The sequence below is a fragment of the Vitis riparia genome, chromosome 4 (genome assembly GCF_004353265.1).
Source record: "Vitis riparia cultivar Riparia Gloire de Montpellier isolate 1030 chromosome 4, EGFV_Vit.rip_1.0, whole genome shotgun sequence".
NCBI lineage: Eukaryota > Viridiplantae > Streptophyta > Magnoliopsida > Vitales > Vitaceae > Vitis > Vitis riparia.
In genome coordinates, this window is record NC_048434.1 from 3244222 (window position 1) to 3266264 (window position 22043).

General features: G+C 35.3%; 3 protein-coding genes across 7 annotated transcripts; 2 read left to right on the forward strand and 1 right to left on the reverse strand.

The window, feature by feature from the left end:
* Nucleotides 1-414: 414 nt before the first annotated feature.
* On the forward strand, nt 415-4002 carry LOC117912008 (tetraspanin-19-like). 5 transcript variants are annotated; one of them, XR_004650960.1, is made up of 6 exons: nt 415-845; nt 1500-1599; nt 1819-1899; nt 2075-2268; nt 2369-2431; nt 3228-4002. XR_004650960.1 is itself a non-coding variant. In XM_034826412.1 (6 exons), the coding sequence occupies exons 1-6, from the start codon at nt 682-684 to the stop codon at nt 3669-3671; spliced, it is 621 nt and encodes a 206-aa protein (XP_034682303.1). In that variant the 5' UTR covers nt 455-681; the 3' UTR covers nt 3672-4002. The 5 variants fall into 5 exon arrangements, 4 of the variants coding, with proteins under 4 accessions (XP_034682303.1, XP_034682304.1, XP_034682302.1 ...); XM_034826412.1 differs by lacking the exon at nt 2075-2268 and having other exon boundaries at nt 455-845; nt 2327-2431; nt 3228-3387; nt 3661-4002; XM_034826413.1 differs by lacking the exon at nt 2075-2268 and having other exon boundaries at nt 456-845; nt 1486-1599; nt 2327-2431.
* A 2423-nt stretch (nt 4003-6425) lies between these two features.
* On the forward strand, nt 6426-11469 carry LOC117913190 (aspartate aminotransferase, cytoplasmic). Its single transcript, XM_034828150.1, has 12 exons — nt 6426-6643; nt 7034-7105; nt 7212-7273; nt 7355-7438; nt 7913-8012; nt 8091-8211; nt 8560-8723; nt 8836-8973; nt 9290-9411; nt 9990-10084; nt 10360-10480; nt 11119-11469. Exons 1-12 carry the CDS (start codon nt 6455-6457, stop codon nt 11201-11203), a joined length of 1353 nt encoding a protein of 450 aa, XP_034684041.1. The 5' UTR covers nt 6426-6454; the 3' UTR covers nt 11204-11469.
* A 1028-nt stretch (nt 11470-12497) lies between these two features.
* On the reverse strand, nt 12498-21304 carry LOC117912995 (transcription factor MYB3R-1-like). Its single transcript, XM_034827827.1, is given in 13 exon segments — nt 12498-12876; nt 13401-13619; nt 13731-13845; nt 14142-14482; nt 14980-15129; nt 15132-16821; nt 17031-17159; nt 18050-18153; nt 18314-18408; nt 19061-19118; nt 19683-19737; nt 20011-20225; nt 21174-21304. Coding segments are annotated over 12 exon segments (3156 nt in total). The 5' UTR covers nt 20088-20225; nt 21174-21304; the 3' UTR covers nt 12498-12753.
* Between the last annotated feature and the right edge of the window lie 739 nt (nt 21305-22043).

Here is a 22043-nt window from a genome sequence, read left to right on the forward strand (position 1 = left end):
GATAGATGATGCCTACTTGGGCCATGTGGGCATTGTATGATGTATGATAATAATGCTATAAAATTTTTGAAAGCTACGAGACAAGGGGGTTTCCATGAAGTAGTCATTTGCCCTCAGAGGCCAAGGCAAGACACCTTCACCAACCACTCCCAACTCGGTTTACTGGTCATGAGGTCAGAACCCCAGGACCCGGACCCGGTAAGTAGGATGATTAATTCTTCAAACCCATTGCATTATGTCCCACCTATTTGTACAGACCCATTGCATTATTGCAGGACAGTATGACATTAAATAATGGTATCCCCCCCCCCAACCAAAAAAAAAAAAAAGAAGAAAGCTTTAAAAGGAAGAAAAAATTGAAAGTTTCCTGCATGGGTATGGTTGGGCACGTGGCCAAAAGATCTCATCCTATACTACATTTGAATGGTTGGTGAGGTAAAGCTTTTCAGGCTTCAAATTTTCTTGCACACGCGGAATCAAGCAAACGCAATGTAGCCACACAAGCCATCTCCCAAGAACTTTGAGTCATTTTCTCACTTCGCCACATGCAAGTTCCACCACCATTCATGTTCAAACAAATCATCAAGAGTGGAGGTCGAGGTGGAGGGATAGGTTTGAATATACCTACTAGTAATAGCTCAATTCAGAGTAGAGGAGTCGGAGCAGACTGCAGAGCCAGTAATGGTTAGGTGTGCCGGGTGCTTCTTACACCAATCAAAGAGAGTTGTGAATATAATTGTGAATTTGTGTGGGATTGGAATGATTATATACTGCCTCTGGCTGCTCAAGAAGTGGAATGATGGCTTCTCTCAGATGCTTATCGTCACTCCTCTTCCTCGACCATGGTAGATTTCTTTCTCTCCTTGCCCCCCACCCACCCTAGTTCTTGTTGTTTAGCTTTTACCATTCCTCTGTCTGGGTTTCTTCCCAGAGAATCTTTTTCAATTTTTTTTTTTAGAATTTCTGAGTTCTTCCCCTTACTCAAAGGTGGGTTGCTTTCTTTCTTTTTCTTTTTCTTTTTTATTTACTTCCTTTTTTTCCTGGTCAAGTGGTTCTGTACCAAAAATAACATTTTGTTCATGAATGACTTGGTGGTTCACCACTTCCATTTTATTTCCCAAGAAAGCTTCCACTAAGATAATGAAAAGCTATGGCTGCTTTCCTTTTTTTTTTTTTTGGGGCAAAAAAAGGAGAAAAGAACAGATACCCTTTATTAATGGGGTTGATTTCTACAGCTAGAAATTTACTGTACTGAAATAGATTTAGAGCACCATAATGAACCTCACATGGATCTTCAATTCATGGATGCAAGACCATTTACAGACAAAAAAATAATGGAAAAGATTCAATCTGTATGTGAGAAAGAAATTCAAAACTAGAAAGTTATGATGGGCAAAGATTGAATCAGTTTCAGTGACATTTAAGCATGAACATTGACATTTAACTTGAATTTCATTGAAATTCTGAGACATTCACACCATATAGCTTATTTTGGACAGGTTCATCTACATATGTTTAGCCATCGGGATTGCCGTCTGCTTGACCACACTTTATGGCCATGTGGTTGCGAACTGCGACAGCAGTTCTAGTCTTTGCATAGTATCCTTTCCAATTAGCTTAAATTCTGCATCTTATTGCTGCCTAGCATTAAATTTGGCCAAAGCAAAAAGAATTTGCTTTCAAAGGTGGAGATGATTTCCATAGACAAATGGAGTCAGAGGTGGTGTTTTTTTTTGTTTTTTGTTTTTTTTTGTGTTGTTGAAATGTTGTGTATTTCATTCTTGAATAATATTGGTTGTCCTTGACCTCGTTTTAAAGTATATTGTTTCCATGTGCTCCATTCTTCTCCTCCAAGCTGGGGTGATTGTTGCGATTTTGTTCAAGATAGACTGGGCTTGGGTGAGTCTTCTGCCCTGTTAGGCATATGTATTAGTAGTAACATCGATGAAGAAAGACTTCATGCTAGATTTCTATCGCATACTAACTGTCAAAATTGAAGAAAATTTTGGCTTAGTTGATCAGAATATGGATCCCAGTTGCATTAGTTTTCAATAAGTTTTCCCCTTGTCAGCAGCAGAAAAACTGGGATCAAAATCCAAAACCCGCCATATGGTGGATACAAATTGGTATAACAAGTCTTACTAAATCTTGAGGAAAGTTCTTTAGATGGTGGAATTGTTACTAAATGGAACCCATTTGATGGGTCTTGACATGGTTTCTTGGTGGTCATTGCAAGTCATTCTTTAGAATTGCATTCAAATTTTACAGGTTTGAGCTTCTACTCTCTCATAATATACCTCTTGTTTTTGGCTTTTTATTGTGATAGCAAATTTCCAAGTACATTGATGAGCACTATAAAAATTTCCAGAATTTTCTCAACTTCCATCTGATAATGTGCCGGTCGGTTTCAGTTGTGGTTCTGGTTGGGCAGGTAATCCTCTCTGTTTTCAGAATAAGGCTATTTTTTTTACATCTATACTTATGCAGCCATCATACCTCTTCAAATTATGAACTTGTTGTGTTGGAAAAATCAACATCTGTATACTCTTGTTTCAATTCCGATTCAATCAAAAAACAATTCCATTAGAAGGTCAAGATTTGGTGTATGCAGAATTGTTATAGGTGAGACGCTAGGTTGCAGCCAGTCAGGCCAGCCCAAAGTGAATCTTTTGTTTGGAAATGATTTCAGTAGCCACAGATGGTGCCATTTCCCCCCTATTTTTCAGAAAAAGGCTGCTTTTCCTGCAGAAATTTGTGTTGTGGGATGATTTTCATTGTTCAAATGACATTAAAAGTTCTGTTTTCCAAAATTTTCTTAAAGATTTGGACAAAACTGCACACAAGTCATTTTAACCAATTTTTCTTGATATGAAGAGAAGAATTCCAACATCATAATTATGGGGATTTGTTTGTTTTCTTGCATTTCTGCATACTTAGGAGTTCCAAACTGCTTTCTTTGGGGATATGATTCCATGGAAGAATTTCAACACCATAATTAAGAGATGGATTTCAACACTATAAGTATGGGGATTTGTTTGTTTTCTTGCATCTCTGCATAATTAGGAGTTCCAAACTGCTTTCTTTGGGGATATGATTCCATGGAAGTATTTCAACACCATAATTATGGGGATTTGTTTGTTTTCTTGCATCTCTGCATACTTGGGAATTCCAAACTGTTTTCTTTGGGGAGATACTTTGAATCTAAATGGATTGCACCCCATTTCCAGATCAATGCAGTTGTGCTTGCTATTCTGATATGGGCAATAGGAACTCATCCAGGAGCTCACTGCAACAGTCCAGATCAACAAGAACGCCGTAATTTCACACATTCCTTTCTAGTACCGCCCAACTCGCCTATCCCAGGTTGCTCAAGTGAATTTCTCAATGGTAGGCTTTCACAGATCTCTCTGCCATATCTTAAGGATGGGAGTTCACAGGGCTGTCTGTCATATATTAAGGATGTGTTCACAGGACTTTTTCAGAGAAGAAACCAGTTCTAGTTCAAAATTCACATGAAAAAATATACAGAAAATTTTCCTCTCAAATACATTCATTAATCAAGGTTAACTCTTTGGGAATCAATGCTTCATTTCATATGCCTAAAAAAAAAGCCCAGATGCTGATGGAGAAATGTGTACTGAATCCTTTGGATGATTGCAGCTCAACCCTGATAATCACCCATCTTGGCTGGGGGTGCAGCTGAGCTATGGTTGATCTTTTGGGGCATTTGGGTGGAGCTCTCTCTCTTTGTGGATGGATATATAGTAGGATAGTCTCCTGCTTCATGCTAAGTAAGCACCCTCTCCCTCTCACAAAGATTCCCCTAGTCGATGTGGGATATCATATGCTATGTAAGCACTCTTTCATAACCGATGTGGGATATCACAAGTCGTGTAAGCACCTACATGCTGATATTTTTAGATCCCGATGGGATTTCACGGATTTAAAATGTTTCTAAACAATCAAAAGGAATCTTTTATATACATTTTTTTTTCCCTTCCACCCGTTTTTCATTATTGAATCTTTTTACTATTAATATTTTATTTATTATTTTTATATTTCTGATTTTTCTCTTCTTTATCATTAATAATTTTTTTACAATATGTTCATCCACATCCATTTCTAAATTTAATTTATTTGTTTATTTTCCCATCTATTTTCTCATATCTTGACCAAATGTACTAGTAATTACAATTGATATAGATTCAAGCATTAGAAAGATAAAAAATTTATTACAATAATTTAAATTCTTAAAATAAAATTTAGAATAATACAAACTTTAACATTTTTTTAGAAATTAATAGATATTAGTGATTAATAGGTAGTTTAAATTAATATTTTAAAAATAAATTTTTAGTTTAATTAAAAGGAGAAGCTCCCCTTTTAAAAAAAATAAAAATTAAAGAAATATCTAGGGTAAATTATAAATGCATTTTCATAAACTCTTTTTGCATCTCTTTTATTTACACATCCATCTAAAAATTAAAAACTTATTAATACATTCATCTTATAGTTTTAAAAATTTCCACAACACCTTTTTCATTATTCTCTCCCTCAACTCATCTTCTTCTTCATTTTTCTCTCAACCTATTTCTTTATAAATGGAGAAAAAAAAAATTGAAACCTATGATGTCCAGTCCTCTAGTGTAGGACATCTCAACAATGTCCAACCCTTTAGCGTTGGACATTTCCATTATGTCCGACCTTAAGAGTGTCTAAAAGTATATGACCTTTAAGAGTGTTAAGAGGTATAAGGCTAAATAATTATAAAATATTCGACCTTGAAACTTTGAGGAAGATCCATGATTGCCCCTTCTCCCAGTCCAAAAAAATGCGATAAGAAATGTAAAAATAATGTATAAATACAACGCTTATGGACTTACAACATCATTAGATATGATTACTTAGATTATCTAAAAAGTACAACTTTCTTATTAAATTTAATTAAGGTTATGAAGAGATTAGAGGACGAAGGAAAAAGAATCGAGAATTTTTTTGCTAAAGGGTACTTTAGGGATTTTACCAATAACATTTATATCTTAAAAAAATTATTAAAAGGATGGATGCAAAAAGAGGGTTTAAGTGAATTCATTTATAAACTGCCATATTAGCATATATTAAAACAGCAAAATGTTTGAAACCATTTCAAAAAATCCAAAAGTTAGAAAGCAAAAGAGGTCATACATTGAGGATGTACTTGAGAAAAAAGGACAACAGACGGATCATTCATGATCTATCTACCCCCACCACCCACCACCCACCACCACCAGCATACCTCTTGTCCCTACATGCTGTAAACAACCCTTCCTTCCACAATTGGTTGGAGTCATTCGACAACTACCACGACCGTCCTTCCTTCTCTTAGAAGGACAATCCACTCTCCTCCTTGCCTCCATCTCTCATATATTTTGCCTGCTCACTGCCACCGGCAACTATGGAACAAGGAATTCAGAAAAATTTAAGTGTTCATCATTCATCTTCTTGTGTTAGCAATGGACGTTGACTCAATATACCAATAAATGATGTAACCTGAAGTAGTAAAAGTGTACGAAGAAATTAAGCCTGATTAATGAGGGTGCAAATATATATTATAACATGATTTGAATTTAGAAAGAAATACGACTAAGTTACAAAATAATGTAATTGAATTTAAAATTAAATTAATGAATTAGAAAATGTATATATGATATGATTTGATTGATAGTGTTTTTTAATATTTTAACAAAATCTTTTATACTAGAACTTTGAGTTTAAGTTTAAAGTGTTCCTCGTGATCAGTTAAATATGCACCGTCTCATAAGTTTAAAATAACCCTTTTTTATCATGTAACTTTTTTTTTAAAAGGCTGAATGGCATATATAAATTTAGAAATCATGTTTTGAAAATATAATTTCTTATTTGTATTGAAATCCCATTTTGAAAATATTATTTAAATTAATTTTAAAAATAAAAAAATAATTTGAATAATAATTTTATCCACCACTTAAGTTGCTTTATTTTCATTTATATCACATAAATATAAAATATATTATTTTCACTTTTCGGGGATGGAGGGGTTAAGATCAGTTCTTTCTCATCTAAATATTATCTAATTGACACGTATTTACAAATGAAGTCATTTATATATATATATATATATATATATATATATATATATATTTTAATTTCCAATAAATGTATCTGAACCACGTGCCAAGCTGATGGTTTTCCACGTGTCAAGATTTCACAAAACCCTCACCTAGATCAACGTGCTTCTGGAAAGCCTATCTTGAACGTCTCGGTTAAGAATTGGGCCCCGTCACAAGTCAGCATCTACGTCAGCAGATAACCATCTCTTTTCGCTCGCCGCGTCATTTCTTTGTACCTCTTTTATAAAACGTAACGTGACCGACAACTAGTCTTCAATACCCGAAGAAGTCGTAGTTTAGTTTGGGAACGCATACGAAGATTAATAATGTACCAGCAATTCTCTTCACCCGCCGATCGGAGGTTGAGTGCTCTGGCCCGGCACCTGGAGGGCTCGTCCCCATCGTCCGCCATGGACCCTAACCACACGATCTCTGCTTCTGCAACCTCGGGCTCCGATTTCGGTGGCTCTGTTTTTGCTCACGTCGTTCAGGCTCCTGAAGATCCCATTCTAGGGGTACTTTCTCTCACTCAAGCTCAAAATTTGCTTGTTTCTCTGTTTGGTTGCTGAGAAAGTTCTGATGAGAAAAGGAAAATGAGTTTTTACATGTGTTACCTTCTTATGGATGGTTTTGGTTTCTGAACTCTGTTAACTGTAGAAAAGCAAAAAATTATTAAAATTTCAATACGATTTTGTTTTAAAATGTGAGAAAATCAACTGAAATTGAGTTTAATGGTTGGTGTTCACTTGGTTATGCTCCAATATAATGGAAACTCTAAAATCTTCAACTTTTATGTTACTTTGATTTTATTGTGTTTTCCCGGCAATCAAGCAGCTAATAAACGAGTCATGAATGAAATAAGGATTGCTTAATTAAATTTGTGTCATTGAATCTGAAACAAACAGGTGACTGTGGCCTACAACAAAGATCCTAGCCCAGTGAAGCTGAACTTGGGCGTTGGTGCTTATCGAACAGAGGTAGGTTTCCCTTTTCAAACTGGCTAGTTGACATGTCATTTCGCTGCAATTACGGCTGCAATGGTCATCTCTAATCCAGAAATAATGATGCGGTTTCCTTATTCAGGAAGGAAAACCTCTTGTTCTGAATGTAGTGAGACGGGCAGAGCAGCTGCTTGTTAATGACAGGTGAGGATTCTATCATTTTCATTGTGATGGTAACTTTGTGGAAGAATTGGAGTATTTAGCTTCAATTTCCATGGCATTCAGGTCCCGGGTCAAAGAATATCTTCCTATTGTTGGGCTGGCAGAATTCAATAAATTGAGTGCTAAGCTCATGTTTGGCGCTGACAGGTACAAGAACTCAATATTTTTTGGAATTCATAGAGTAGTCCATTCAGGAGAGTGTATAAAAGTGGCACAGTTCCTATCATTTGTTAACTAAAAGTTAATTTGGAGTTTTAAATAATCCTCATGGAATACGATTCAAGAAAGCTTTCTGTCATTTATCACCCTTCTTCTTGGCAGTGTATGGGCAGATTGATCTAGATTGAGTGGCCTCCTTTCATACTCAACCATTGTGGACCTTTCTTAGGATGTTAAACTCTATTGAATGGTCCTTCCAATTCTTGTTAACTAACCAAATGATGCATTTCTGATACTGCCTTCCATAAAGTCTGCCCGTACCTCTCACCACTAAATGCTTATGAGTTTACATAATATTTTTAATGAGTCAAAGGCATCTTGTCTAACTTCGTTGTTGTACCTTGTGTTTTTAATTTATGGCTGATTTTTTCTGTTTGTTTACTTTGCTTGCTTGGGGGATAGCCCTGCTATTCTGGAGAAGAGGGTTACTACTGTCCAGTGTTTGTCTGGTACCGGCTCATTGAGAGTTGGAGCTGAGTTTTTGGCGAGACATCATCACCAAGTAAAGTGCTTTTGCTTATTCCTTTTTCTGGCCATAATTTATCACATGAAAACACTTTGACCTTGTGGCCAATTGCAGCGAACCATATACATTCCACAACCAACTTGGGGAAACCATGGAAAAATTTTCACATTAGCAGGGTTATCTGTGAAGACTTACCGCTATTATGATCCAGCAACACGTGGGCTGAACTTCCAAGGTTTGAAACTATCCTCTATTAACTATCAAGTATTCTTTTAGGGTAATCCTGCAGATTTCACTTCCGTGTAGAGAACCATGTGTGTGTGTGACTTTATCCATTATTTTGTATCAGAGCCCTGATTAATTAGCAACATTTACTCTGTGATTAATTTTGTGCCTCAAATTCCAATATCGCCCCATTTCATCTAGTGGCCTAAAATTTATTTATTTATTTTTATGTTTTGTGTCTTGTTATGCACCTAAGTGTTTGTGACCTCTTCCTCTCAGGAGTAGAGGATAGATCTGGCAAGTTTTACTACTTTTCTGTGCTTCTTATTCATGATCACTCTTTTCCTGTGTGTAACAGGCTTGTTGGAAGACCTTAGTCTTGCCCCTTCTGGAGCAATTGTGCTTCTTCATGCATGCGCTCACAACCCCACTGGTGTCGACCCAACCCTTCAGCAATGGGAGCAGATAAGGCAATTGATAAGATTGAAAGGGTTGTTACCTTTCTTTGACAGTGCTTACCAGGTAGATCCAAAATCAATTTGAGTTTCTCAATTCACTAGGAAGATGATGACTATTCTTTGTTCAACATCATTCCATCGTATTGAATTAAGTGGATGCATTCTTGTCATTCTAGGGTTTTGCAAGTGGGAGTCTGGATGCAGATGCGCAGTCTGTTCGCATGTTTGTTGCTGATGGTGGTGAAAGCCTTGCTGCTCAGAGTTATGCCAAGAACATGGGGCTCTACGGGGAACGTGTTGGTGCACTGAGCATTGTAAGAGACCTAAGACCAACTTTGAAGTTTTTTCACTAAATTATGCTCTTTAAATTTTCAAAGTTGTTTTTGTTCCTTATTGCCGAATCCATATTTGCACCTGCACAGTATAGATTCCCCTTTTATTGTTGAAGCCTGCTGTCTGGATAGAGATTATTTTTAAATGAATTTTTGAAGATCCTTCTTCTTGCTAAGAGAAAATATCCTCTTTCCTTTAGTGATTTTGCATTCTCATCTTTTGAGTTAGTAAATCTTATAGAAATTTGGCTGCTACTCAAAGTTTTGCCCCTTATCAATATCCATTTTTACATTATAGGTTTGCAAGACGGCGGATGTGGCAAGCAGGGTTGAGAGCCAGGTTAAACTTGTGATCAGGCCTATGTTTTCAAACCCACCCATTCATGGTGCATCTATAGTTGCAATCATCCTGAAAAACAGGTATTAAATTATTCAAAACCTGTTAAGGATTTGCTTGTGTAATTTGGCAAAAACCACTTGATATTTGAAGCTGATATTGGTGCAAGTAGAATTGGCAGAATCCTGCTCTTTTTTCATTTTCCCTTCTTATTCTTCCTCTTCATATAAGACAGATAGACATCATCCAATCGACCAAATCAAAAGTTGGTGAAAGTCGGTAATTCCACAAGATAAAATAGTTTCTTAATTATATAAAATTGTAAAACATAGCTGATAATATGGCTTCTAGTAATATCATTGGATGACACCAGAAGTTGACTCAAGTACAAGACATCTCATTTCATTTATTATCATTTTATGGACTTTGATGCAAATGCATTCAACCGCACAAGGACGATGTGATAGCTTCTCAAATATACACGTTTAGATTACGTCCCCTTAAATTTGTTTGTGCTTTGACTGTAGTGATATGTACAATGATTATTATTATTTTGTGGATTGATACAAATGCATTCAACTGCACAAGGATGATATGATAGCTTCTCAAATATACAAGTTTATAATATGTCCCCTTATATTTGTTTGTACTTTGACTGCAGGGATATGTACAATGAATGGACTGTTGAGTTGAAGGCAATGGCAGATCGTATTATCAGCATGCGCCAGCAACTCTTTGATGCTTTACGGGCCAGAGGTAAACCAATCTCTAGTCTCTTTTATATACTTGACAGTTCCTTATCTTTTTTCTCCTTTTTCTGTTGTCCTGGTTATGTGTGAATTAATATTTTGACTAGCATTTTTTCTACTGATGGATCTTGAAAGCCATTAGCTTGTGCCTCTGAGCAACATTGGTCAAATCCTCTTGCATGGAAAGCAATAGAAGTGCATAAGTTCAAATAGGGTGCATAACATTTATCTTCTTGAACTGAATTCTCATGCCAGAATGCATCTTCCTTTGGTGTTTGGCAGGCACACCAGGTGACTGGAATCACATTCTCAAGCAGATTGGAATGTTTACTTTCACAGGATTGAACACCGCTCAAGTGGCCTTCATGACCAAAGAGTACCACGTCTACATGACATCTGATGGGTAAGACATCAATCCTTCACTTGATTATATACAAGAAGGTTCAATTTTCTTTTGAAAAGGAAAAACAAAATTACCTCTAATCTCTCTAGCAATCAAATGAAGCTGGGGAGCCCTTTTATTTCTGCTAAGAATTCATGATTGTAAAATAAATATTTGTATTATATTCTTGGCATTGTTGTTCTAGTAGGTGAATGTCAACAATCCCAATAGTTATGAATCTTATAATGTTTGTTTCTTGGAAAGTACTAAGAGAAATAAAAAAATATTAAGGAAAACAATTTTCTTATGTTTAGATCTTATGAAAAAAAGGTGCAAAAAAAATAAAAAATAAAAAAAAAATAGTAAGGAAAATCATGGAAAATGTTAAAAGATTTTCTCCTTCCTATTTTTCTTAAATAAAGGTGAGAAAAGCTCAGAGAAAGTGTATTCTTCAAGAATTTTTTCTCTATTTTCTTTCCCACTAGCTTTCTCAAGAAAACATAGCCTCAGGTTTGAATCCCAAAGGTTTTATATAATTCAACTTTAGGAGCATTGGAGGATAATAATATGAATGATGTCTTCAAGTAATTCTGATACGAAAACAAATACTGGCTCTTAAAATTCATACTTTTAACTTAATACATCAACTTATCATGCAGGAGGATCAGCATGGCAGGTCTGAGCTCCAAGACAGTCCCTCATCTTGCAGATGCTATACATGCCGCCGTCACCCGTGCTATCTAATCAGGAGATGGGCAATCTTTTTGTACTAATCCCATTCCATAGTTCACATTAGTTAATTCATCCTGTTTTACTGGTTTTATGATAATAATTACTTCCCCAATAAATAAGGTCGAGAATGAAATGCTCGACCATACGGAGGAAGATGCTTGTACCAAAAAATTTCCAAGCCACCAATTTTTTTAGTGTTGATGTTCAAATCCAAATTGACCTTTACTTTGGCAACAAGTTGTGTTTATTGAAATTGGTGGGAGATATTCTACATGCAATCTGGTTCCTTTCTTTGAGTATACTTCATTAGGTTGTAATGCAAAACATAGCAGTGAAGAGATGGAGGATTTGGGCAACACCCTGGAAAATGGGATTTGTATCCGATGCTGGATTTTTGGGGAAAAAAAAAGCAGTAATTTTTTTAAAATATATGGTGTTTTAAAACTATTTTTAAATCTAAGACATTTTTTGTAACATCAATTGAAAATTATCTTTCAAAAAAAAAAAAAAAACAACTTCAATTTAAACATGAAAGTTCAACTGAAACTACCTCGGTTTCTTTTTATTTATTTTTATTGTAAATTTGAAAATAGTTTCCAAATTGTGATATTTTAATAAATAATTTTAAAAAGTGTTGTATTTTTTTTTTTTAAATTTCCTCTGATGCTCCTTCTGCATACATTTCCCTTCAGGTATTTCAGCTCCTGCTTTCCATAATTTCTTGATAAAAACACCTAGTAGCCCAAATTTGGGAAAATACCCTGAATGATGAAACCGAGAAAATGTTGAGAAGATGAACATGACGAATATGCCCTCAGTGGGAAGATGAAAATGCTCGAGATCGCAAATATTTTCTAGAGGAAAGTGGTAAAGATCAATTATATTGTTTACTATGCATACCGGAAAAACTATAAGGTATTGATGTATTGAAGTTTGAATCTGGACCATTGAAAGTGTATCATGAAAATTTGGATCATCGAACAAGGGCACGAATATATAAAACAATGGAAAATAAATATGATCAAGATACAAAGAAATGTGATGTACCTTGAATTTGGACCGTTTAAAATATATTATGAAATTTGGATCCTAAAAAATAATAAGACTAATGTACGATGCAAAAAACCAAATATGTGATACAAATCAATGAGATATAAGTATATAATAAGTACAAAAAAAGTATCAGTACTATGGAAGGATCTTATTGATTGAAAATGATGTGATTCCAAGGTTTTACTGATTGCTTCAAAAATTTATGAAGCTGCTGTTTGAAATACAAATTATTTGCAGATAACAAAATGCATTAAGATAATGATGGTTTCCTTCTATTTTGGAGAAGGGAAAAAGCAGTTCTTATGTCCAAGCACAAAAAAAAAATAAAAAATTGAGGAAACAATGAAAGGAAACTAGAATGCACTTGAACAATCTTCGATAAATTAATTAAATCACAACTTCAGACATTATAACAATAACAGAGAAGGAAAAAACACAAACCGACATATTTAACTTCTAAATTTCACTTTGGAATGTGGCAGGATAAGGCTTTTAGCCATAAGAACCTGCTACCTGCATCCCTTCAACAGATAGGAAGAGGGACTTGAAAAGCCAGGAGCAGCAGAAGATTTCCCCTTTGTTGTTTCCTTCCCAGGTGTGCCACAGTCACTGAAGTCGAGTACCCGCTCAGTCTGCAAAGATTTCAAAACAAATAAATCATCAAAAAAAGGGGGGCAAAATTAAGCTTTGGATGGCTGTGGCAAAATAATGTGAATTCATACATGAAAATAGGCCTACTGAAAGGAAGAAAGAACAATGAAAATAAAAAAACATGAAAATTGAAGAATAAGAAACAGTTGGTCAAGGTCTACGAGCGAAGCCACAGTTTGGTGAACTTTGCTAAGAATCTACCAAAGTCAAACTTGAAAAAGATTTTGAAAGCCCAATTAAATTGCTCTGAGTTTAATCTAAAGGGAAAAAAAAAATCCAATCTTAATGTTTTTAAGCTTAAGGAGGGCTTAAGCCTGTTTGACTACTGCAAATGTGATAAGCACAGAAAGATGGTGGTATGGCATGTGTTACTAGAGAAAGGATCTGTAGCATTTAATAGCTCAATTACTATATTTTTGAGCTCTATTAGAGCTAAAAAGATGTGAGTGTTAATAAAAATGAAGAAAAAAGGGAATGCTCCTCAAAAGATTATGCCAAACCATACCAATACTTCTGAAGCCAAATGGGAATGGTTCTCCAGCTGATGATCTGGGTCATGATTGTTATTGCTAGAGCATCTTTCCTTTGACATCACTTCAGAAGCACCAATTCTCAAAACCTCCTTGGCATCAGCAAATGTTTCTGCAGTATGCTCGCTCAACTGTTTCATCAACCCAATAGCATCATAGCTTCTATCCCCAGGGCTCATGAAATATTCTATATCCTGCAAGGAATTCAACCATTGCATAAAGAAGGAAATGAAATAGGAGGGAAGAGAGAGAGAATAGGTAACATATAATTGGACAACAAACTAATACCAGGACATGGAATATACCTCAACTGATATTTCTGTATCAACTCTTGGGCCAGGCACAAAAGAGTTGATAAACCAAGGGGATTTCCATGCTGAAGGGGATTCAATACTTCTTTTAAAAGGAGTTTCACCAAATCTGCAAAATAAAAACCATCATCCAAGCAAATCATAAGAAAAAAATCTACTTGTACCACTTGAACATTAATAGATTTGAGAAAAACGGAGCTAAATTGGAAATCAGATCTACAATCATCTCCAATCTCCTCTCAAAAAAATAGAGGATCACAAGAAAAAAGAAAAAAAGTTTCTTTACATGGTGCAACAGCTCTAATGATAAAAAAAAAAAAAAAAAACAGAACCCAATCAAACAGCATCATATATCGAACAAAAATATGATGAACAGTAGTGAAAGAAAAAGCAGCAGAATCTTACAGACTAAAGGTTCCGACATCATCATCATTGCCAGCATTGCCAACCATAGTGTCCTGGGGGTTTGATGAAGTGTTAGATGGCATGGATGTGGCTGCAACCAAATGACCATCATGATTCTTTCCAACAACGGCAGGTAAGTCAACAACAGATAAACATGGATTTCCAGATGAAGATTCTGAAGGAGCATGCTGTTTCAATGTAGCTTCCGAGCTTCTAGAGAACTGATTTCCCCGATTTCTACGACTGGAACCAAAGGTTTTGTCTGTTTTAAATCCAACTTGGTCAGGAGAAAATAATACCTGATGATTCATGTTTTGTTCAACAAGGACTCCAGAAGGCTGCTGATATGAGAAAAGTTTCAAAGGAAAATAAGAGTTAATGACTAACAAAAGCAGTAAGATCAGGAGTATTGTATAACCAACTGCCCAGATAACGGTAAAGGAGAGATGTAAGATTGGGAGTATTGTCAGAACAGAAAGGAAAAAGAAAAAGTATTAATGTTATATACATGCATGAAATTCAAATTTTTATGGAAAGCAATTAGATCAAACAAAAACAAAGAAAGATAGACTTGTGAAAAATCTACAATAAAAACAATGGCAAGGCTGTTGAACACAGATTGGTGGTTCAAAAGTTAAGTCTAGGTGAATATCTACTGTATGGTCCCATATATAACTTAACTTGATCGAAATAGTAACAGAATTTCCCATCATAAATAATGATAGATCAAATAGTTCAAGAAGGAAAATCATAAACAACAGTTCTCTCAACAGTTCCCTCATCTTCATTTATAAAAACACAATGCTGAAAGAGAAACAAAATAAGAAAAGACACTCACAATTTGCACATCAGCATCAGCATCAAACTTAGTCTTAGCATCAACATCAACATTTCCCTGTCTGATGTTGTCCAGAGAATTTCTGCCATCAAAGTCTACCTCTGAATTTCTGTTATGTGAAGATGGAGGACCATCTCTCCTCTCTTCTTTTCCCACCACAAAAACATGACCCAGATTTCTTTATCTTCATCAAAGGGTCCAGAGTTACTTTTCTGGTTAGTCCCACTATTATCAAACATAACATCTAGGCGAGAAAATTCCTTGGTCAAACTAGATGTGCAAAAGAACCCTTGATTTATGTCACTCTCAAGCTTTTTATCACTTCTTCTTTCTGACAAAGGTGAAGGTGACAGTAAATCACGGTGTCGTTTCTTCAAAATGGATGGTGTACCTGTGAAAGTTTTGGCTGCACTTTTCAGCACAGCATCAGGACTATCATCTCGAGATGGTGAATCCCACAGCCTAAATGGAGTCAAGCAGTTCATAGAAGACATCATCAGTTGACGGATACCAAGAGGACTATATTCTTGCTGCATATCACTACCAGACTGTATAAGATCACAACTAAAAAAAGGAATGTCCAAACTAGGAAAGCGAGGAGGCTCATAAAATAGAGCGCCTTCATCCTGCTGTTCAGTAAGCGGTAGTTGTTTTCCTTCTCTAGAAGGACAAGTATGCATTATATCTGATGGTCCTGACCGAAAAGAATCTACAGGAACTAAGTTTACAGAATCCTTTGCCGGGCCTGGTTGCTCTTGAAGGTCTTTGTTTTCTGTACCATTGTGACAGATAGAATTGGTGGAGTCATTGGTATAGATAAAATCGTCAAGTCCTTGAGTTTGAAGCGAGCAATCACTTAATTGATTGGTTTCAGTACCAAATATAAACGTACAGTCAATGGCAGGATGAACTGAAGGAACAGACAGAAGAGATTGACAGCATGAAGCTTCCAACATCTCAGACCTTAAAGGGTAATATGGCTGTGAAGCTGAAGTTCCTGAGGTTTCAGAGATCTGAAAGTCAGATGATTGGCAAACTAATGGATCTGTGCATTCCAATTCAATGGTATTTGTGCATCTTGTAAGATTTTCAGAGGAAAAATATTCATCAGTCCCTGCCTCTTGGAATCTGAACCCACAACAATCGCCTTCAGATATCAGTAAGTGTTCAGGTATATCAGAATCCACACCCATATTTCCCATGGAAGAAGAAGCATTCAACCCTACAGAAGTTTGTAATGAGATGGAAACTGTGTCCCGGTTTTCATTGCCACCATTAAAATGTGATGATAAACCTGATGATGCCTGTCCCAGTTCAAAAGAAGAAATAGCAGGTTGCTCATTTGAATTAAACTGACGCTCCACGCTTCCAGAAATTCTAGCATCATGTGGGAAATTTGGCTCAAGGTAGTTGGAAGGGCAATCCAATTCACAAGGGATTTCTGGAATTGAGAGAGTGACTTCTTCAATAGACGCGTAATATTGTTTGGAACATGATATTGGACTGGAACTTTGTTCCTTTCCTTGACCAGATTCTTCAGTCATCTGAAATTCCTCTCTTGTGTGTAAAACAGAATTAGACATTTCACTCACAGATTGGGAGCAACCTACCGCAGTTGAACCTTGACTACATTCTGAAATTTCCTCTGCTTCTATCCCACCTTTGGCACCACTATCGTCTCCACTACTCTGTTGCATCCTTGAAGAAGATGAATGGATTGATTGGTTTCGATGACCAACAAGAGGCAGGCCTTGGAACTGTGCAAGTAAACCTGATGCTATATAAGAGTCCAACTTCTTCTTTACGGAACTGTTCCAGTGGTTCTTTATGGCATTGTCTGTCCTGATGGCCACACAAGCACAGATGTTTCAGAACTCTGTTGGTATAGATAAGTTTCAATTTAAGAATATGAGTGAAGACCATTTTAGTTTACAATATTACAAATAAGAAGCACAACAGACCAGGCAGATAAGAAAATATAAACAACATAATTTTCAGAAGATAAAAATGATGCAAAGTATTTCCTCTCCTTCAATAATGGATGAACATACCTTCCTGGCAAGAATTTTGTCAACTCTGCCCACTTGTTTCCATATATCTGATGAGCACGAACCAATGCCAACTCTTCTTCTTGAGTCCATGCCTCCTTGTTTATGGCTGGATTAAGGTGATTGTGCCACCTAAAAATTAATACAGGCAACACAGCATACAATAGCTTTTAATAACGGAAGGCAGAAAAACCTAAAGCAATCAAATGTATCATGAATGTATATAATAGCAATACACCATAAGTGACACTAGTGAAGGAGTAGCGCCACACATCAATCCCCTGATACTAATCACCAGACACACAGCAAGCAAAGGCACAGCGATTTTTAAGCTCTGAAGAAAGACTATAATTCAATGAAGTATATGGAACACAGAACTGACAGGTAATTACAACAGCATCCACCAGAATGGATGAAAAAACAGCCTCCTACAAATTGTTAACAATTGATAAAACCGAAGAAGCAGCATACAATTCGTGGACAACTTTTAAACTGCTTAATCTCAAATTCATTTGAGTGGCTTGAATATAATTAAATACTATTTTGACCAGTAAAATTGCTAGTAAATTTGCTGCATCTGGGGCAAACATTTTGTGATACTGCAACAGAAATTAGAACTGTTTTTTGCAATATTTAATTAGCATTTCAGATATCATGCCTCACAAGTGAGTAGCCAAGTACCCAGTAGGAGGTTGGTCCACCACAAGAACAAGTGGAAGACTGAAGCCTGAAGCCAAACCCCCTTTTCTTACTTAGACTTGAGCTGGGCTTAGCAGATGGCCACTCCAACTAGCATGTTTAGGCGGTTGGTTAAGCTCAGGGTGGTTGGAGATTAGGTTGTATTAAGTTACGTTACCTGACCAATCAATTAGAGTGGACTCCTTGCTTATACAAAGATATCAAGTGATGCATAGAAAGGACAACTGACAGATATTCTTAGATTGCAGTAGTGACATCAGCATGGAATGGGAGAATGACAGGAAACCCCCATAAATCTACCAGAAGGAGCTCCTCAATCATACCTTTCCCGACATTGCTTTCCAATACGCCCAGGTAAATGTTGTGCAATGGTGGACCATTTTTTTGCCCCATATTTGTTAACCAATTCAATTATTACTTCATCCTCCTGTTTTTGTAGAAGAGTAACGAGTTAGATCATATCATAAATTGGGAAAAAAAAAAAAAAAAAAACTTCTTATTTCCAAGTCAATGAAAATGGTAGCAAAATTATAACTAATTCAGGGAAGTAACTGACACGGTAATGACAAAAATCCATGATAACTCACCTCTTTTGACCATGGACCTTTGACAAGTTCTGGATTCAAGACCTTCTGCCACCTGTGCAAGCATTGCACATCTGTCCGATCCTTGAAACATTCCGCTAAAAAAACAAGTTTTACTATTAGAAATATCCGTCAACAGAGATACATTTCAAATTTTAGGCAATACAATAATAGGAGAAGCTTAAAATGTTGTGGATTGGGCTCGTAATCTAAGACATGATCGACCACCTAGATAGATAAGACTGAAAAAATGAAAACAAGCCTTAATGTTTGTTGTTCCAAGCTTCCACAAGCCATACGTGCTTGCAAATGGAACTCTTATTGCCTACTATATACATATATATATATAAAATGTTGTGGATTGGGCTCGTAATCTAAGACATGATCGACCACCTAGATAGATAAGACTGAAAAAAATAAAAACAAGCCTTAATGTTTGTTGTTCCAAGCTTCCACAAGCCATACATGCTTGCAAATGGAACTCTTATTGCCTACTATATATATATATATATATATATATATATTCATGCAGCTCATAGGATCCTTTCCTTTTGTTAATTGCTTGGTAAGACCTGAATTTGTTTTGATCTATTTCAATGCTTACAAAAGAACAGGTAAAACTATATTTGTCCACTTAATGAAAAGCCCTAAAAGTTATATTAACATATAGGAATATAAATATATAAATTTTAGGTTGTATTGAAATTTATCATTAGTTTCCAGATATTGAAAGGAGATTTACCAACATACCTATTTTTTTCCAGTTCTTTCCTTTATAACGCTGAACAGCCTTGCATAAAATCTCATCCTGAGTAAAGAAAATCTACCCAATAAGAGTACAAACTAACAAAGTAAAGCGTATGTTTACATGAAGATCAGAATAAACAAAGTATTAGTTCAATTAGCAAATCAAGCAACAAATAATGTTGAAATATATATTCAACAGTATGCAGTTTTTTTAAGGCAAAATTTTTCAAACAAAAAAAGAAAGACTAAAAAGGACCAAGTGTGTCTTATTTCTCAAAAAACAAATTTAATCAAATAGGCACCTCAAAGCATGATGATGTATTACTAAAATCTTATACATGAGAAAATAACATTTATATTCTCATTTTGGATTCTCTATGTTATTTTCTGATGTATACATTTTTTTTGCCTTTAAAAAAAAAGATAATACATGAGAAAAAAACATAGTCCAAAATAAAATTCAATAATTAACTGAAACACATTTGTGTCAGAAAGCATTCTCAAATCAGAAAAGATAAGTTATAGAAGGGTATCATCATAAACATCAGTTTAATAAAATAAATCTGCAACAACGCTAAACCACAGAGAACTAAATTTTTCAAATTTCATGAAAATACACATTTACCTCTTCGGCTGTCCATTGCCCCTTTGTGGAACGCCTTGTAGGACCACTAGTCCTCCTATAGAATAGTAGCACAATGTTACACAGGATTCAGTTTTTGGTATTGTGTCTTAGTGCACTAGAAGGTGTGAAGCACCGATGGAAAAATTAGTTTTAGCTGAAAGAGAATAATAGACAGCAAATACCAACTATTTCAAGATTCTCAACCAACATAGACTTTTAATAATTGGGGTGTATGCTGAAGTGGCACAATACCATTAACCACAAGCAAAGAAAAATAAATATGAATATATGCAAAGAGCCAGGTTACAGATAAATTTCAAAAGATTACCCATGCGGAGGTCGCATTTTCTGAAAACCATCGCTGACCCCTTCTGTGGGAGGAGTGATTGTCCTGTCACTTTCCATAATTCCTTGACAGAAAGATAAAGCTACATACCCCAATTCCCACTCGACAACGATTTTCTCTAGAGTAAGTTTCCCAAATCATTATCAACCTCCCTAGGAAGTGTCAGGAGCTATGCTTTTGCAGGATGAAACCACAGGCTAAAGGAGAAATGCAAATGAAACAGAAATCAGAATCAGAGTATAATGCACAAAAGAGTGATAAAACAGAACATCTGAGCACCATCAACAAAAAGCAAGTCATAGATCAAACTTTCAAGGGATAGATTGCATTTCCCCAATTTATCTAATCTAGTCTTCCTACTTCATAGAACATAAAATCTTCTCTTTTCTTAGTTCTGGGTTTGACAATAAAATTTAAAAAGAAAATCAAGCAATCAATAGCCTGAATACTACTTTGCACTGAGAATGCATACGTCCAAGCAACATCTGGAGTCTTAAATAGAATTGGAGAAACCAAGCTATAATTTGACCCAACCATCCAGCTACAACAACAGAAATGAAATAAATACAAATAATACTACTCAGCCAGCTAAACTCTGAATCCAAGCATGTTGATGCCAGTTACCACCAAATGAAATTTCCAATAGCCCACAAGTACAGCAACATGGAACCCACAACCCAGCAACAACACTTCTCATACTACAAGGTAGTTTCCTTACACAAGCTATTTAAACAAATCGCAACAGATGATCTTGAATTACATTAAAACCCAAATATCAAACCTAACTCAGATTTAAATAGTACACTGAACATCCCAAACAATAAAGCAACAAATTCTAAATAAACTAACCAAACAGGAAAAAAAAACAGTAATCCACAACAAATTCCTACAAAAAAATCTACAATTTTAAGCCGATAATCTACAGAAATAAAAAACACTAACCGGTGAGGAATTTAAAAAGAAAAAGTTAAGTGAGGTAGGTGTTGAAAATAAAAAACAAATAGATTTCAGATTGGATAATACAATCCTCTACGCAAATTATTCATATCCAAGCCCTGTACAAAGATCAAATATCAAATCACAAGTTACATCAAATTAAATCAAAAAAGAAAAATAAAAAAATATATATAAATTAAAGAACTAACCGAAATGAGCTTGAAACGGAAAAAAGTAGAGAATCCGATGAGGGAAGAAATCGATTCGGCACACATTTGCAGATCCAGAATGGAGAGAGATCTGCAGATGCACTGAGAGTAAGAGAGAGAGAGAGAGAGAAAGTGAAACGGTCTGAGCTCTGTTCAAACATAAAAGGGGCGGAGACTGAAGTTCAAACCCTTTGCTTATCGGTCGAGCATGTTTCCAATGAATGGATGGTGGAGATCTCTGCCACGTGGAATTTCGGCCGTCCATACTTTTCTTGACGTTGTTGGGGGTTTTCAAATATTTAAAACCCCAACGGGCTGGTGACCGGATATATCCGGTCACTTTTTTTCACATATTATTTGTAGAAATAATTGATTAAATAGAAGATGAAAAAATAAAAGAGAAGATAAAAAAACGTGAATTTTCCAACCATCCCATAAAAATAAAACTTTTATTTTTGGTTTCATGTAACTTTTCTTTTTTATTCTTATCATTTTAAAATAAAGTAAAGAAAAAAAAAATGAATGGTAAAACAAATCCATCAAAATAAAATAAATTTTTTATTTTGATTCTTAAAAAATTAAGATAATAATATTTTATTTCACGAATAATATGATTTTAACAGTTTTTTATATGACTAGCAGATGCCTTTTACACGGACGAGTTGTTTTGTACAAGAGAAAAATGGAAAGAAATTTGAAGAAAAAAATAAAATTAAATAAATAAATAAGAAAAAAAAAGAAGACAAATATTCTAAACACCCACCAAAATAACCATGACTTAATATTAAATTTACATATTTCAACATTTGATTTATGAAATGATAAATACTAAGGTGGTGTTTGTTTTTTTTACTTAATTCTAAATAGAAT